The 15,570-nt window shown below is 50.6% G+C and overlaps 1 protein-coding gene across 3 annotated transcripts in view; it reads right to left on the bottom strand.

Moving 5' to 3' along the window:
• Positions 1 to 15,570, bottom strand: part of LOC144174167 (uncharacterized) — a 239,773-nt gene that overhangs the window by 112,877 nt on the left and 111,326 nt on the right. For 2 of the 3 annotated variants that reach the window (XM_077702672.1, XM_077702673.1), the window contains exon 1: positions 10,092 to 11,178. The exons of the other annotated variant lie outside the window; for it this stretch is intronic. In XM_077702672.1, coding sequence (XP_077558798.1) covers positions 10,092 to 10,159 — 68 coding nt within the window. In that variant the 5' untranslated portion in view covers positions 10,160 to 11,178. Of the gene's footprint in view, positions 1 to 10,091; positions 11,179 to 15,570 lie in introns of those variants that run through there. 3 annotated transcript variants of the gene reach the window in all.

Raw genomic sequence — 15,570 nt, 5'->3', positions numbered from 1 at the left:
GCATTCGAAACGCCAGTGGAAAACAGGCATGAGATTCCGTTTCGCTTGAATCTAGGAGTCATTTTGGCGACATAGCTCCGTGTCCTGTGAGTACGCTGTGAAGGTCGTCGTATTAGACACGTGTAATGGTTGCGTCACCCCAAATTCAACACAACTTTGCTCGCAACACCACAGCGGCGACGCATGCTTTAAGCTTTGAGAAGGCCAAGCCACACAACAATAGCCACAGGATAAAAATAAAACGCACTGAGGCTGACGAGAGCAATACAACGTTCAACTTCGTTCCTGTTCTTTAGCTCGCGACCACACTAACGGTTGCTCTGCTCCCAAAGAAGGCTTTTCCAACGAAACAGAACAGCGCCTTCCTTGAGCAAGACTGATATTTCCCTTGCCCCCAAATCTGTTCACATTCACCCCCTAACTATTTCGCTGCCTCTACCCATCTCTAGATGGCGTTGCTTCACCCGACAAGTCGGTTGGTGACAATCAACGTCCCGATATCATCATCATCACCATCCAAAGTGCCATCCCGTCCCTCACCCAGGGAAAGGCAACAGCGGCTGGGCCACAGTGCGCTCCACTTGGTCTGTGCTTCACGCAATACCAGGTCGAATGCAGTGCGTCGATGACGATCGCTTTCTGTGATGACTACAGCTATCCGTGGCGCGTACTGGAAACACCAACTGGAAAGGGAGAAGGCCTCAGTGCCGCGCCCTTTCCACTCGCACTACGTCCGCTAATGGGGAGGCTGCATGAGACGGCAGTCGGGTTCGGCGGAGTCTATTCCCCGAGCACCTGTCACCGCGACGTGGCCGCATCGCACGTCCGGGTCAAGACGAACCCAACTGGCCCTCGGAATCAGCATTACCCGGCGTGTCTTTCTCTCTCGTGCATCTCTTCGCCGTTGTGGTGCTCGTGTTTCGCGTGCTGCTCTGAGTGTTCCTGTATCGGCGAGCGTTGGAAATGTCGAAAGAACGACGCTTAGATGCTGAGCAACTGCTGTGGGCCACGATGCCGCGTAACTACACTGGGGACACGAAGCCCGTGCACGTGCAAGTTCCCGAGTGAGGATATACTGGGCGACACTTGGATACGCGCTGTGCCGCGGGAAAACCTCTGTTTCACAGAGAAGCCTATTTTCCTTATGATGTAGAATTTTTTTTTTTTTGGTGTCAAGTAGCGATGGGTTCGCTCATGGAGATAAAATTTATTTCTAGGTAAGCGTACTTCACTTCACGAATGATCACATTATCCGAGTAGCCTCGCATATCGATCAAGCTACTGCCGTTACTATGACAGTACCGCTATTTCATGTGCGCCTTCTTCCGGACGCTGTACCGACGAAGTTCCCGACCCGAACGGTCCGAGCTACGTCTCTGGAAGCTACGAAAAGGGAAGACCCTGACTCCAAGCGGGCGCGCTAAAGCTGATTGATTGATTGTGGGGTTTAACGCGCCGACGCAACGCAGGCGATGAGGCGCGCCGTAGTGGAGGGCTCCGGATTAATTTTGACCACCTGGGGATCTTTAACGTGCGCCGAAATCTCGTACACACGGGCGTTTTTGTTTTTCGCCTCCATCAGAAAAGCGGCCGCCGCGGCCGGGAATCGAACCCGCGACCTCGTGCTCAGCAGCGCAACGCCTTAGCCACTGAACCACCGCGGCGGGTTCGGGCGCGCTAAAGCAACGCCATCTTTCCTGAAATTTATTTGTGATGTCTCCAAATGCTTTTTTATCATGATGCAAAAGAATATGTTACGTTTCCTTTTCCATATGTGTCCATAGTTACAATGCGATTGCGGAAAATCTGCTGTTTGTTACAAGTGCTCATATATTATTGTTACGGCGAGTGTACGCATGTAAAAGCCGTAGTGGTGTTTTGGTTGCACAAGAAAGGTGAATAAATGAATCACTCGCCGAATCTAACGAAACGTTTAACGTTTTTAAGTCGATTTTTTTTAACCAACTAACCAACCATTTGATGGGCCAGAAGGCGAAGTTATGGTACTTAATGAAAAAAGTGAAGCGCTCCTTCTCATCCATATCATCGACAATGAAGCACCGTGCACGAAATACTCTGCGCGAAAGGGGACTTAGCGTGACGCTACGCGTCATGAGTGCGGGTGCAAAAAAACTGGGCACAACTATGTGCTTTCCCGAAAACTGCTAGCAGCGAGAGGGGTAATGTGGAACTTCGCGAAGGCATCGACACGGTGATATGAAGTCCCACTCAATCACGGAAATTTGTGAGGCTGTTCGTTTACTAATGGATCGGTTGCCAACGTCCCAAGCAGGACACGATACCGACTGCATTCGCATTCCTGCCGAAAAAACAGCGGGATGCTATTCACCTTATCCGATAATGTTATGCTGAATTCCTTTCACTACATTTGTTTCATGCGCACGCTTACATGCACAGCCACGCAGCTGCCCGCCGCATCCTATGACGACCAGATCATTACGCAAGTCTTACGGTATGAGCCCCCAGCAAGAGAAGTAAAGCGAAACATTCATCAGCTACACGGCGAGAAGAATTTCTCCCTTGAAAGATGACTAGCGCTTTGTCACAGTTATGGTCATTAAATACATATAAAACTCCATCTTGACTACGCTGTATTACCGGCGCTGCGCTTAACGCAAATGAAACTGCAACTTCTGTGAAAAGCTAAACGGCAAACTTCTTGACGCTGCCGAAAAGTGAAGAAAAAAAAATCGAAGCTACAACTCTCCTGTTCAAATGTGTTTATTCCATCTTGTATCGCCGAAACAAAACCAAATTGGATGGTGTAAATAAATGCTTTGCTCCTATAATATCCTTCGGGTCAAATATTTTTCTTCCGCACGGTGCATCAACGCGACAACCTCTTCTAAACAGCGCTCCGCAGTTTTACCTAGCCGCGCTATTGGGTGACGTCACGGAAAGCGAGCTAATGCCATCTCCCTTTCCAGTGGGTGTTGGTTCTGGCCGATCTCTGAGCTGTATGGTTTCGAGTTTGTTAGGGGCGAAGCACCTTAAGGCCGAGGCTTGTTCGGAGTCCGTGCTCACGGCAGGGCACCGAGTAAATCGAAACATCTGTGAACAAAAGGTTAACAAGAACAAAATAAAAGGTTAGAGAGAGAGAGAGCTCCTGGAGAGCCGTGCTGCGCATGCGCGAGGAGCATTGGATTGGAAATCGTTCTATACTCGGTTGCAATTCAAGAACGGCACCACCTCATGTAGTGTATCACTCCGCCAAAGCGCCGGACCCGTGACGTCAGTGCGCGCGCGTTTTGAAAGGGGCTTGCTATGAATGCGTGATATCGTCTGCCTTGTCTCACGAAGTTTGTTTGTCGTCACTGGAGTCGTTTATATGCATATTAAGTTCAAAAAATCACGGGAAGGGCTCACGCCATGTTAAAAATATTCCCAGTAACGCCATTCTTGCGCCGCGCGGAGAAACATCCGGATACGGTGATAAGGCACAGCGGCAACTTCCGGTGCCGTTCTTAAGTTGTCACCATAGAGAAAGAAATACTGGTAAGAGTGGACACTCCCATAGAGCCCTGCGGCCGAATGACTGTACTGTAGTGTAGCGCACCGAGCGGACGGAGAGCCAAACTACTAACCATACTTTCGTTCACTTTTGGTTTCGGTTTCACGGACACCGATTTTGGCGGGTAGTTTGAAGGACTAAAAAGCGCTGCTCACGGCGACGGGCATCGGTACGGTATTTGGACGCTTTCATGCAATAATTAGTGTTTATTTGAATATATCATTCTCAGGCATAATGCCCGTATGCTTTTACAAAAAAAAAAAACCTTTTTCTGAAAACGTGAAATTGCAATTTACAGTACCACTCACACTTGGTTAAGAATTCTGTCGCGTGTTCAAATGTTGCCGAGACACATAAAAGAGACACATCATAAATGAAGAAATATTTATTGCATGGCACTAAACGGAACAAGTTCAAATTGTCATCATTCTTTGCAACACACATATAATAATAAACAGTGAGTAATACACAACAGAGACAATACACAGTAGTGAGAGGAAAATACGTTTCCAGGAATGAAAAAAAAATGCACAAGTAAAGGTATCACAACCACACAAAGGATTTTTTCTCCACGGTAATTGAAAATGCAGAAAAACCCAGAAACTCAGCCATCCACAGGTTTACTTGTATCTACGACACCCTCAGACTCTGTGCGCTGTTCCAGTCATACAAAAATATCAACCATAACATAATCTAGACACTCGGATACTTGCAACTGTTTACAACCACTATCTCCGCAGATAATTTTCTTAGTCTGGCAATTTCTCCAGTTAGGATGTGAAAGGGAAAAACTTTGGCTTTGATGGCCTTGCTTATTTGATGAACGCTAATGAGATCTATTGCCTCGGGGCAACTTTAAATCAGTAGCAGTAATTGAACAGAAATCCCATTTATGTGGAGATGCACACGCAAAAGGTTAAGAGGAAAAAAATCAACTTCCTATTGGTTCCTTGCAAGGGTGCATTTTCCCAAGAAGCCGGGTTACCTTCGGAAAGCGTTGCCTTCCCAGTAAAGGCAAAGGGCCAGGCGGGGATATTTTAGGTACGTGCACGTAGTCAACCGACAGGTTCCAGGCTCGATTAAGGCACACAAATTCATGCCTTCCGCTGTCAATACGAACAGTCTAATATAAGAAACAGGGAAGCAATATATGCTTCTCGTGTATGAGACAATGGTGGCACATTACAGAATCCCATAAGCATTTGACAACGTAGGTCCCAACATAGTTCTCTTCATCTAGGCCAGTCCGACAACAGGCAGCACGTATGGTGACCAACGACATTTAGCATGACCTCTTACCCTGGCAGTCTTCAAATGTAAAAGGGTTTTTGTGAATGTACTGTTTTCACAATATTACAACTAGCAGCAACAATAACTTGCGAGTGGAGTTTGGAGACTGTATACGCTGTTGTTAGTGGTTTTAATGATATGAGGCATGTCAGTGATAAAAAACCGTTTGTTCCCTGAGTCAACGATAGTCTTTTCAGTGGTCACGCCTTATTGAGTGCCGAGACTTGCGTTAGATTTTAGGTGCTAATGGCAAGGTTCAATAGATGGAATACAGTTGCAATATTCATCAGAAGCATCAATAAGGTAGCAAGAAGCATTGCAGACAGCCATCAATACAACTGAATAACTCTGGGAGAACAGTTGGCACGGCCACTTTTGTGAGTCCTGTGAGGGCACGATTCATGAAGTGCTTGCACCATGTTTGGTATGACGAATGCAGCTGGCTGGTAGGCTCTGTCTTGAGGGCACCTGTAGACCTGCACAGGTGATAGGTGCTATAGTACACAAACTGCTTGCAATGACAGATGATATGCGAATAGTCTGTAAATTTCACTGCAACTAGTATTCAAATATTGCCTCCAGTGCATGCCACCTATTTAAAACACAAGTTCTCTTATTCTATTCAGCAATCATGCGGTCAAGCTATTAGCAACACTTAAAATATGGGTCTTTGTAATTTCACAACACTGGTTAGGCACATTCTTAATGCAATTCACCTATTGTTTGGGTTAACAAGAATGATAACGCTGCTCACATAGCCTGAATCCCTTTGTCTTTTTTTGTAAAATCAGGACGAAGAGCGAGAGCGAGCTGAACGTTAAACAAACCTGTTGCCCCACGGGCTCGCGAAAGAAACGCATCCCGAGAACGGGCACCTGGCGAAAGTATATTTGGGCGCTGTGTGAGCACCATGGCAAGCAGCAGTGAGCGTCGTACTGAGTACTACTGACCGCCAAAGGCCATGCCTTAAAAAGATATGACAAGAAACACACAGTTCCGACTGAATAGGTGAAATCTGCGCAATACGTGTTTAATGAAACTAGCCAAAATACGACCAGAAAAAAGAGAGCAAACGCTTGAAGAAACGGCAAGTGTGGAACAGTTGTATGCAATGCCTGCGATACCGGAATTGATATACGATGTAGAACGAAGACCAAATTTGAAGGTTTCAATGCACTGCGCGCTCACCCCGCCTCGAGCAAAGCTGTTATCTGCCGACGAAAGACGCGCTTTTACCGTACCTGGCGCGCCAAAGCGAAGCGACGAGCGCGCGTTATCGGCGTCGGCGAGCGGGTTCGCTTTGTACGCAGGCAGCTTGGTATGCACCCATGTGTAAAACTTACGATGAGTGTACGGCTGCTGGTTATGCCCAGATAAGCCAAATTAATGCAGATACGGCTACTTCGCCGTGTACGTTAGCCCGGACGGCTTTGCAGCGCATCACGGCCATAATAGCAGTAACAGTTGGCCAAGCTAGCAATGGCTAGCTAGTATAATACAACGCGGCCTGCGGCTCACGTAATTCAGTGCAGCGACAGCGCACAACGCCTGCTTCGCCTACGGACCGCCGGCCGGCCGGCCACTTCCGCAACTCACAGCCGTCGTTCGCGGCACGTAAAACGCTACGTGCGACGACGGGCGCGTACCGCTGGCATCCCTCAGCGCTAGATAAAACGGCACAACCAGCCTAAAATACCATTACGTCCAGCTAAAAAATGGTGTCTTACGCCTTTCCGGGGCGTTTCCAAAGCGCTTATCTTAAAGACGCAGCACTAGCTATGCCTGATTCCCTGAGGTTACGCAGTGCTCGCAGCGTTTGCAGTACAAGGAAACGTAAATATGATACGCCACACCAGCACTTTAAAAAAGAAAGTCTCACCTTTCGTTCAGGATGCAAAACCGATGTCGCAAATAAAGCGCTAGGCGTTTCCTTCTCAACAACAGAGGTTAGCACGAGGCTGCAGACACGCACGTGCAAATGCTGCCGAAAGACCCAAATGGCGGCTTGCGCTTGCGGCTTGGCCAGGCTTGGCGCAAAGAAGCCACAAAAATTTACATTGACAGCCATTCAACTTATTACACAAATAAAAATGTGTAGTCTAATGTGTAACAAAATTTTAAAAGTATAATATTGTGTGTTAGCTTAATTTTAAATATATAGTTTTTAACAACTTGCGCCGACTGCCGGACGGCGCGCGAGTCAGGCCACTCGGCCGCGATAAGCCCGTGTGTCCACTCTTCTAATTTTTTATTTCTCTATGTTGTCACCGAGTATAGCAGCAGTAAGCACTCTCACGGGTGACTTACGGTAAGAACGATCCCCAGTGCTCCGCCGACTCGTCATGATTCACTTCGTGGAGATGCGCGAATTTCTTTTACATCAGTCGGACCGGAGAAAGTATGCAGAGACGCCATACTGCGTACTAATTTTTCTGTTAACATGAGCAAGGCTATCCCTCCGTGATTCCTGGATGCACCAAATGTTACACTCATTCTAATCGCGAGTTTTTTTCGATAGAGCTTTATTCATGCGCGCGTTTTTTTTTTCTTTGTTGTTGTTTCAGTTCCCAGATCTCGCAAGCTCAGTAATTTTGCGGTCCACACCAGATTTGTCACTTTTCTTTGTCATGACAACCACAAATTTCCACAGCCTCGCTTACAAAGAAAGCAAAATGTAGCAAGGGAGCGCGTGTACGTTTCATGTTCCCGGCGTTAGACTGCATGTGGGAGAATTCGAGAATTTGACGGAACGCTAAGGTGGGCGAAACGGGCTCCACGGCAAGCGTTGCGAGTTGTAGCAGTACAAAAAAGGTCCAGTGACAACATTATGGGGCCGAAAAGAATGGCGTATAATAACCACATCTGCTGGCAAGCTTTTCTCTTCGCAAAAAGTGTAGGGAAGCGGGAACTGGGCTACGAAACCCAAACTTTTGAAATTTCGTTGCGAAACTGCCGCCAGCATTGAATGGTCACGCAACATCAATATTTCGACGTCACGTGAAAATTACTCGCACGTATCATTTCCGCTCCTCCGATCTCCACGTCGCCAAACCAATCTCGCAAATCGAACCTTGCTCCTACTATCTAGGGCGCTTCTTTGCACTAACACCTCTAAATCCCGATGTTTCGTAGTCTTTTCCCTTCAGGACCGCCTGAAAAGTGGCTTCTGAAGCCTCCATGCGGGGCTGCAGTGTACATCGTCAAACCCAGCTCCTTTCAAAAACCTTCAAAAGGTACGTATAAAAAGCTTTGCTGCCACCTACCTCCACTTTGCCCCCCGGTTGATGGGGAGAGAACGAAAAGAACAGCGCGGGCCTAAAAATTGGGGTTGGGGAGTGAAGTATGTATGACTCACTCCTGGGAAACTGCACAAAGGGCAGATGGCAACTTGACCACCAACAAGAGGGTATAAGCACGCAGAAGAACTAGTCGTGCACACGAAGGGGCGAAGAGTCCCATTTTGCCTTTAGACCCGCCCTTCGCCTTACTGCTTTCCACAAAACGGTTCCCCGAATGGCTTTCGAAGCACGACTTGGGAGCGCATTGGTGATGAACTACCAAAAACGCGCACCAAAGACTACGCAAATTTTTGAACAAGGTCCAAGTGATAAGTATTGAAAGTTTCTTCACAATGCACGAATGACGAACTCGGTCGCTCTAGAAGCGTTGACAGCATGCTACCATTACGACGTGTACAGACCGTAATCTCCAGCGAAGCTCTGTGTAGTGTACAACGCTGGCCGTAAGCCTCGTTTACGCGGATAAGCTGCGCGGAGTTGATACCTGCACGCGTCATTGGGAGAAGTAGCCAGCGGCCCTTCGCTCGTCAAGGTTATACACGGAGGCTCTTAGGTTAAACATCTGACCGCTTATCATATCAACTGATCAACGCCTTCGGCGCTGCACTACGGCAAGGTGCAGAACACAAAGTGAGATTCCCCCCGCCCCCCAAAGTGCAGTTCTGCCATCAATATTTACCAACGTTGCCGTGCAATGGCGCTCCGTGCAGTGTTATGAGGCAACATAAACATGAAACACAATCGTTTTAGCCACGTAAACCGAACAATTCCTCAGATGGCAGATTCTGAAACGAGCGATTAATCGCAACAACCCCCCCCCCCCCCGACTTCCCGTCTTAACCACGTCGTCCTACCGAATAATTAAAACTCCCGTTACACCCCTGCAAGACGGCAAATCTAACAACGTTTATAGCGAATGACTTTACCGGTGGATGTCACTAGTTTTGCGCCACACGAGAACACAAAATGACATTTACGCGATGGCATACGGTGATTGAATGAGTTCGGGCAACACATCCGCATTAGCTCCCGATCCGAATGAGTCAGTGACGGCAGTGGTGAGTCACTAAACGGAGAAGTTTAATAAGCTAATTTCTATTAAAATATAAAAGGTATAAAAATATTATGGAAGCATTTACATTGTTATCTGCAATCCTGCGAGTTTCCTAATCGTCACCGCTATCCTTACCAAATAGCATTTCTTTCACCGTAGCAAACTGCATGTCATTCGCAGCCAATTTTGTTCTCTGCGAATGACATTACATTTGCCGCGTGTCTGTGGCGTAGTGTGCAACACAGCCCTTTCATTCAACCAGGAGAAACTCGCCACAGCAACCTCGGCCGCCTTATCGAAAACCCTCCTCCTTCCCGCTCGACGTCACCCAGTGCGGTAAACACTCCACGTCTCGTCTCATTGTGCGCGACAAGGCGTCACCGCAGCCGGGGTGTCAACACGGGGGAAAACGGCTTCGCTCCGGTGCCACGCGTTTCGACCCGTCGTCTCCCACGTCGGCAGCTGCGGCCGCCGGAGGCGGGCAACAGGGGGCACAGGCGCAGCAGCTGACAGCAGCAGCGCTTGCGGCCTTCCAGTCAAACCGGCATCCTGCGCCTGTTTTTCCCCGCGTCCGCCCGCTTCCACTCACGACGAGCGAGTGCCACAGGTGCAAGCAGCTCACTGTCGCTACTTCGCGTAATCCGTTTCCGATACAGGCGCACACTCACGACCGCAGCCAGCACCGCTTCTTTCCCCTCGTCCGGTTCCGAACGCCGCCCGCGACGCGCACGCGAGCGTCACGTGCGCTGCTGGACGCGCCTACAGGGAAGCGCAAACAAAGCGCGGTCCACACTCCTCGAGTACAACCCTCCCGTGTAGCTGCTACCACCGCTACAAACGCCGCTCCACGCGAACGACATCGGTACAAAACAGCTGGCGGCACAGGAACGGGCGATGCCGTTTTCGGCAAACAGACCTGGATGCGCCGGCGTTCCACAGGGGGTCGAAGTGGCCGTATCCCCAGGTTGTCACGTTACAGGCCATGATCACAGGCCAGTCGGCGGCGGGAGTCGAAGCAGACCATTGGTCGCCGCGCACGTAGGGCAACAGCAGCACCACATTCGACGGAAACCATCAGCGAGAAGAAGAAAAAAACGAGCGAATGCCGGCGTTTCGCGACGTTATCCAGGCCGTCGAGACGCACAGACACACGCACGCACCACAAACAACACCGCCCGCGGTGGTGGCGGCAGCCAGCGAGGCGCAGAAAGCGCGTAAACGGGGTCACCACGCGCGCAGGCACGACTCCCTTTCGTCGGCGGGGGGCCTCAAGGGGCGACGATCACTGTTCGCGGACGACACAAAGCTCCGTTCACTGACACTCGCTCAACACGCGCGGCCGCCGAGACTGTGGATCTCGGAATATTCCAGAGAAGGAGCGGCGCGCCGGGGAGGGAGAAAGAACATCGACCGGGAGCAGCCGAGCGACGTCACGCCGATGACGACTTCCCGAAAACTGGACGCCGCCACACCGCGACGACTGGGGCTGCTGCAAAGCGCGCTCTCCGGGATCCGGCGGGGCTGCTGCTGGCACGCACAACCGGGCGGCCTCAGGAGCCGCGGGGAGGGGATAGTGTTGTTGCACAAAATACAAATGATCGCGCGGAGGAGGAGCGCGCAGCTTATCGCCGAGCGTGCTTCGCGCACGTCGCACACTGCGCCGAGCTCAGCAGCGGGGCGACTGTCGTCGAACTCGGGTCACCCGTCGCCAAGGTCACTTCCCGCTGACGCACGGCCTCCCACCTCCGAACGTCTTCAGCGCGGTTCCGGCAACACGCAGGCGACGCCAATAAACACCTCGGCAGCAACCAACCAACTCAAGAACGCGAGGTGCGGAAGTCACTCGTAGCACAGGAACAGATTCCGCAGACGGTGGCCAACGCTATGCATCGAGAACAAGACGGCGAACCGCTGTACGGGGCGACGACGACGACGGCGTCTCCTCCACGCGTTTTCTAGAAACCCCGTCGGTGCCGCAGCAGACGACAGCGACGAGCGACGCCGCGAGCGGAGCGAGACAAGCAAAACCGAAAGCGCGGAGCGGAGAGATGGCGCTCCGGTAAACACAGCCCAGCGCGCATGCGCACGTCGACAAAAAAAAAAAAGCCCAACGACGTCATTAACGTGACGTCATCGTGACGTCATCCAGCGCGCTCCGCCAGCCGCTCGCGCCGCGCGCGCAACAGGCCAACAACAGGCTTCACTTGCCCTCGGGGGCCGTGTTCGCTCCTGACTTGCTTTGTTGATTTCCTGATGGCCGGCCGACCTGCTTTCCGGACATTTCTCTTCCTCGTCATGCGCGCTGATCGGGGCCCTTTTACGTCTTTATGCAAAACTGGGGCCGCGAACAAGCGCACGTCTTGAGATGGACCACCTTTCTCAATTTGAGAAACGTTCCTTGGCGTTCCTACAATTTCCGACAGTAAGGTACATTCCGCATTTTGCAACTTAAAGAACGACGGTTATCCTGCAAGCTTCACGTACCCCTTTCTACTAGCTCCTTAATTCGAAATTCTCATTTCGAATGTAATGATTTCCTTAGACGCGTAAGATAATATCGCGGGGCTGTAGCTGTTTTCATCATTCATTCGTGAGCTGCAGGACCAGCGCCTCTTTCGATATAAGAGGTCGTGGTTGCCGAACCTCTAGTAGTACCATGTAAACCCGCCGCGTGAAATTTGAATCTACCGCGGCCCTTCCACCGCAAGGCAGCCGTAAGCAGAGAACCCAGGCGTCCTCGAGGATACGCGCTGATCGAGCAAATGAGGGAGTAACCCGCACTCCACTTTCAGAAACAGCTGCCTTCATGAATGCGATCGAATATCAAAACCGTTCGACAACCGCAAATTGCCGGCAAGGTCGCAATTTCCCGCCTATTTAAGAGCCCCATCGCAGACGAATCAAAGCTCCCCTTATTTCTCGTAAAAACTTGTAACACAACCACAAGTCAGAGACAAAACGGGCGCAATCTCTCAACAATTACCACCTCGCCTCACGTTTCAGGAGAGAAAAAATGTTCGCCCTGTGACGACCTTGCTGCAAACAGTGAGATGCAAATTCTCCCTTCAGGTGGAATACTCTGAGCACACGACACAAAAGCACCGCTGAGTTCAAACTCAAATTGGGACTACTAGGCGTGACGTCCTAGGGTCCGATTTCAGCCTCCCGGATGGTCTTTGACGTGCGCCCGAACCTGATACACACGGCCGTTTTCCCTACTCGCCCCATGGAAAAAACCGCCCAAAACCGAAAACAGTCCTCGTGGTCAGCCGCACAACCACCACGGCTGGCAAAACGCAAATGTTCCAGCCACCGCTGGACTGCATACAGGGCTTGGTACGTGCGTACGTTACCGTCAACTCGGAGACTTTGGCGCTCGTAGGCTGCCTCGCAAAGCCGGCGGTGACCGCAACCGGCACGTCTCCAAGGACGATCCGATCGTGACGTATGGCGGCGGCGAGTGGAGGAAATTCGCAGAAGTCTCCGCCGTCGCAGCAACCAGCCCCGATCAGTCTATCCACACAAGGCGGCGAGGTTCGCTTTCGCAAAGACCGGTCGCATGCACCGATCTCCATAGGGAGAGGAGCGGGGCATTCGGATAAAGCGGAGGCTCGTGAACTTACTTGCACAAGCAACTGGTATAAGAAGAAAGTGAAGCCTCGTGAATATGGACCCTGTTAGTATGGACGCCCTTTATATATGGACGCAGTTTCACAGGCCAGTGTGCCGCCACGAAGTTTTTTGATCCGGCTGTAGGGGCTGAGTACGGATGGCTACTTCAGTAATGAACTGCGTAAATGAAAGCGCTTTTGTTGGGTTATTTCCTTATCACGTTTATGTACACAACCAGCGGCAACTGGCGCGATCGGCTACGCAACCTGTCGGCATTTCCTATCCGGCCACCAACCCTCATGCCATATGCTGGGGAATCGTGCGGGTATTTTTACTCCTCTACCTAGGCGGCAGCAGCGCCCTGGCTTCAATGACTTTGTAGGCGTTACTTTTATACGGTGTTTAAGCCACTAAAAATGGAGCGGAAATAAAGAGAAACGGCCCGCCATAATTATTTATTTCCAAACAAACAAAGTATGGTCTGCCATCGATTAAAAGCCGAAACAGCTTTGAAATGTGTGATCTTCCATTACAACAAAAAGCTATGTCCATTCAGGTTACGAACCACTCCATAATGCTCCGAGCCGGCTGCAGAGAAAAGCTGATTTTTGTTCCTTTAAACGGAAGTGTATGTTCTAGAGCGGGACATCAATTCAATTCGCTAGCGTTTGCTATAGGGTTACACAAACGTAAGCAGTAAAACAAAACTGAATTCAACGCTACAGTACTAAGCCAACGTCACATGGAGTGACGTTGGCTTATGCGATTGCCTTATCATTGACTATGCGATTATGAGTGACAATGCGATTGCATCATTAACTCGCGCCCGGGCGCCTTTGATGAACAGAGCAAGCACTAGACGATCATAAACTGGCGTGTAAATCACACAGATCGGCACGCATACTTTCCAGCGAAACTAGAAAAAAATTGAACTGTGTGGTAGCACCGTATATTCTTTGCTAACAAAGCTTTTCCCAGTATACCCCACAGCGGGTATGCGCTTCTACGTGGGTATGCGACACTTTCCTAGGCTTCAGGGTAAGCGCGCAGATTCCTTATATGGTGTTGCACACTACACTATCCTGGGTATGCGTTACCGTGTGCAACACTGAGCACACTACACTAACATTCACTAAAGAGGCATGGCCGTCTACCGGTACCACCCAAGTGGTACAACCTATTCGCTACACTACAAAATTTCGGGTATGCTCCCAGGTTTAGGAGCTTAGGCCGAACGTTACTTTCAGGTTTCACGACCTAAACCGGCACCAACAGCTTGGCGTACAATGAGTAGTTGTTCATCCAATGCGCACCGGCTCACTAGGTCAGACCACAAAGCGCGATTTTAGGTAAACGGAAGGTATCCTTCACGTGGAGCCTTGCGACATGGCACGCAGCGCCTTACTCGCTGTACGACCAGACGCGGGTACCATGTTGGCGACGCTAGACCTCAAAGCGTGACGTTAGGCCTAACGTCGCCCATTCGCAGTAACCTCAGCGCAAGCCAGTTATATACTGAAAAATACGGCAAACCAAACAGCTAATGGCGCTGTCGTACAAAAACACGCCCTCTGCGCTTTCTGAAAACCAAGAGAGACACTTTTTTCCTTTTTGCTCATACGTATTCGAAATGAGTTCTCTAACCGCACACTATATGTGTTACAGCGATATCCTCCCAACGACACCCGAAACGGATCACTCAATGGACAAATAACCCGGAGCCCGATCGAGCAAGTAAAGCGAAGGAAGAAACGACGAAGACAGCGCTGATTCAACCTCGATACGAGGAACGCACACGAGCGAAACACGCGGGTCGAATGGAAGAACGACGAGCCTACAGCCCTGCCGTCACTCGAGCGTGCTCGTGTCTCGGTCAAAGGCCAACCCAGCAGGCTCGCGCGGGCCCGAATCGCGTTAACGGGTTCACAGAACCGCCCGATGCTCGATCCAAAGGTCCCCGACACGTCGTGCGCGCGCGCACCTGTGTGCAACGCACAGCGAGCAAAACTTCAGCCTTATGATAAGGTAAGCCGCGACGTTATGCAAGCGAAACTCAAAGCCCACTGACAACCATGCATGCATACAGCGTACAGACCGGTGTGGTTACGTACACTCTTAAAAAAAAGGTCGTGGCACTTACTAATAGAACACTAACCAGTTACTTGTCCCAGTAAAAACTAGGTTTAAAAAATGCTTTTTAACTGGCGTATTCATGGGAGGTTGATGATGATGGTGATGATGGTGATGATGGTGATGTGGCTGTGCCCTTTGTAGCGGGTCGCCGCTGCGTGAGATCGCGCAGCGTAGCCAAAGAAAAAAAAAACGAAAGGAAAAAAAAAAACTGTTCCTAACACGCAAGAATTGACGAGCCTACACTACTCAGTCCTCAATGTCGCAACACGCTCCGTACTGCTCCGTGCTGCCACCCTTGTTCCAGCCTTCTCTCCGTCGCAACGCCGCATGTCGCCACCAGGCCTCAAGGCGTCGTTTCGCATTATCCACCCACGCAGCCCCCCAGCCTCTTCAAAACCGAGAGCTGCTGACAGGGTTTGGCTCTCGGGGGCAGGTGTAACCGCAGGGCATTCGAGGACGACGTGGCTGGTGGTCTCTTCTGCAGCTCCACAGGTGGTGCAGGTTGTGTCAAGCCCGGCAGTAAACTTCGCCCGCCACACACTTGTCCGCAGCACGCCGAGACGGGTCTCTGCCAGCCGAAGGTCGTCTTGGTGGCGCTATACAGGTCCAGAGAGGGCTTCGCCTTTGCACCTTCGAGCCACTCCCTCGTC

The sequence above is a fragment of the Haemaphysalis longicornis genome, unplaced genomic scaffold (genome assembly GCF_048455015.1).
Source record: "Haemaphysalis longicornis isolate Haplotype H1 unplaced genomic scaffold, Haemaphysalis longicornis Haplotype H1 scaffold_3, whole genome shotgun sequence".
NCBI lineage: Eukaryota > Metazoa > Arthropoda > Arachnida > Ixodida > Ixodidae > Haemaphysalis > Haemaphysalis longicornis.
The sequence above is the reverse complement of the archived record's forward strand: the minus strand, read 5'-3'. Positions and strand labels throughout refer to the sequence as shown.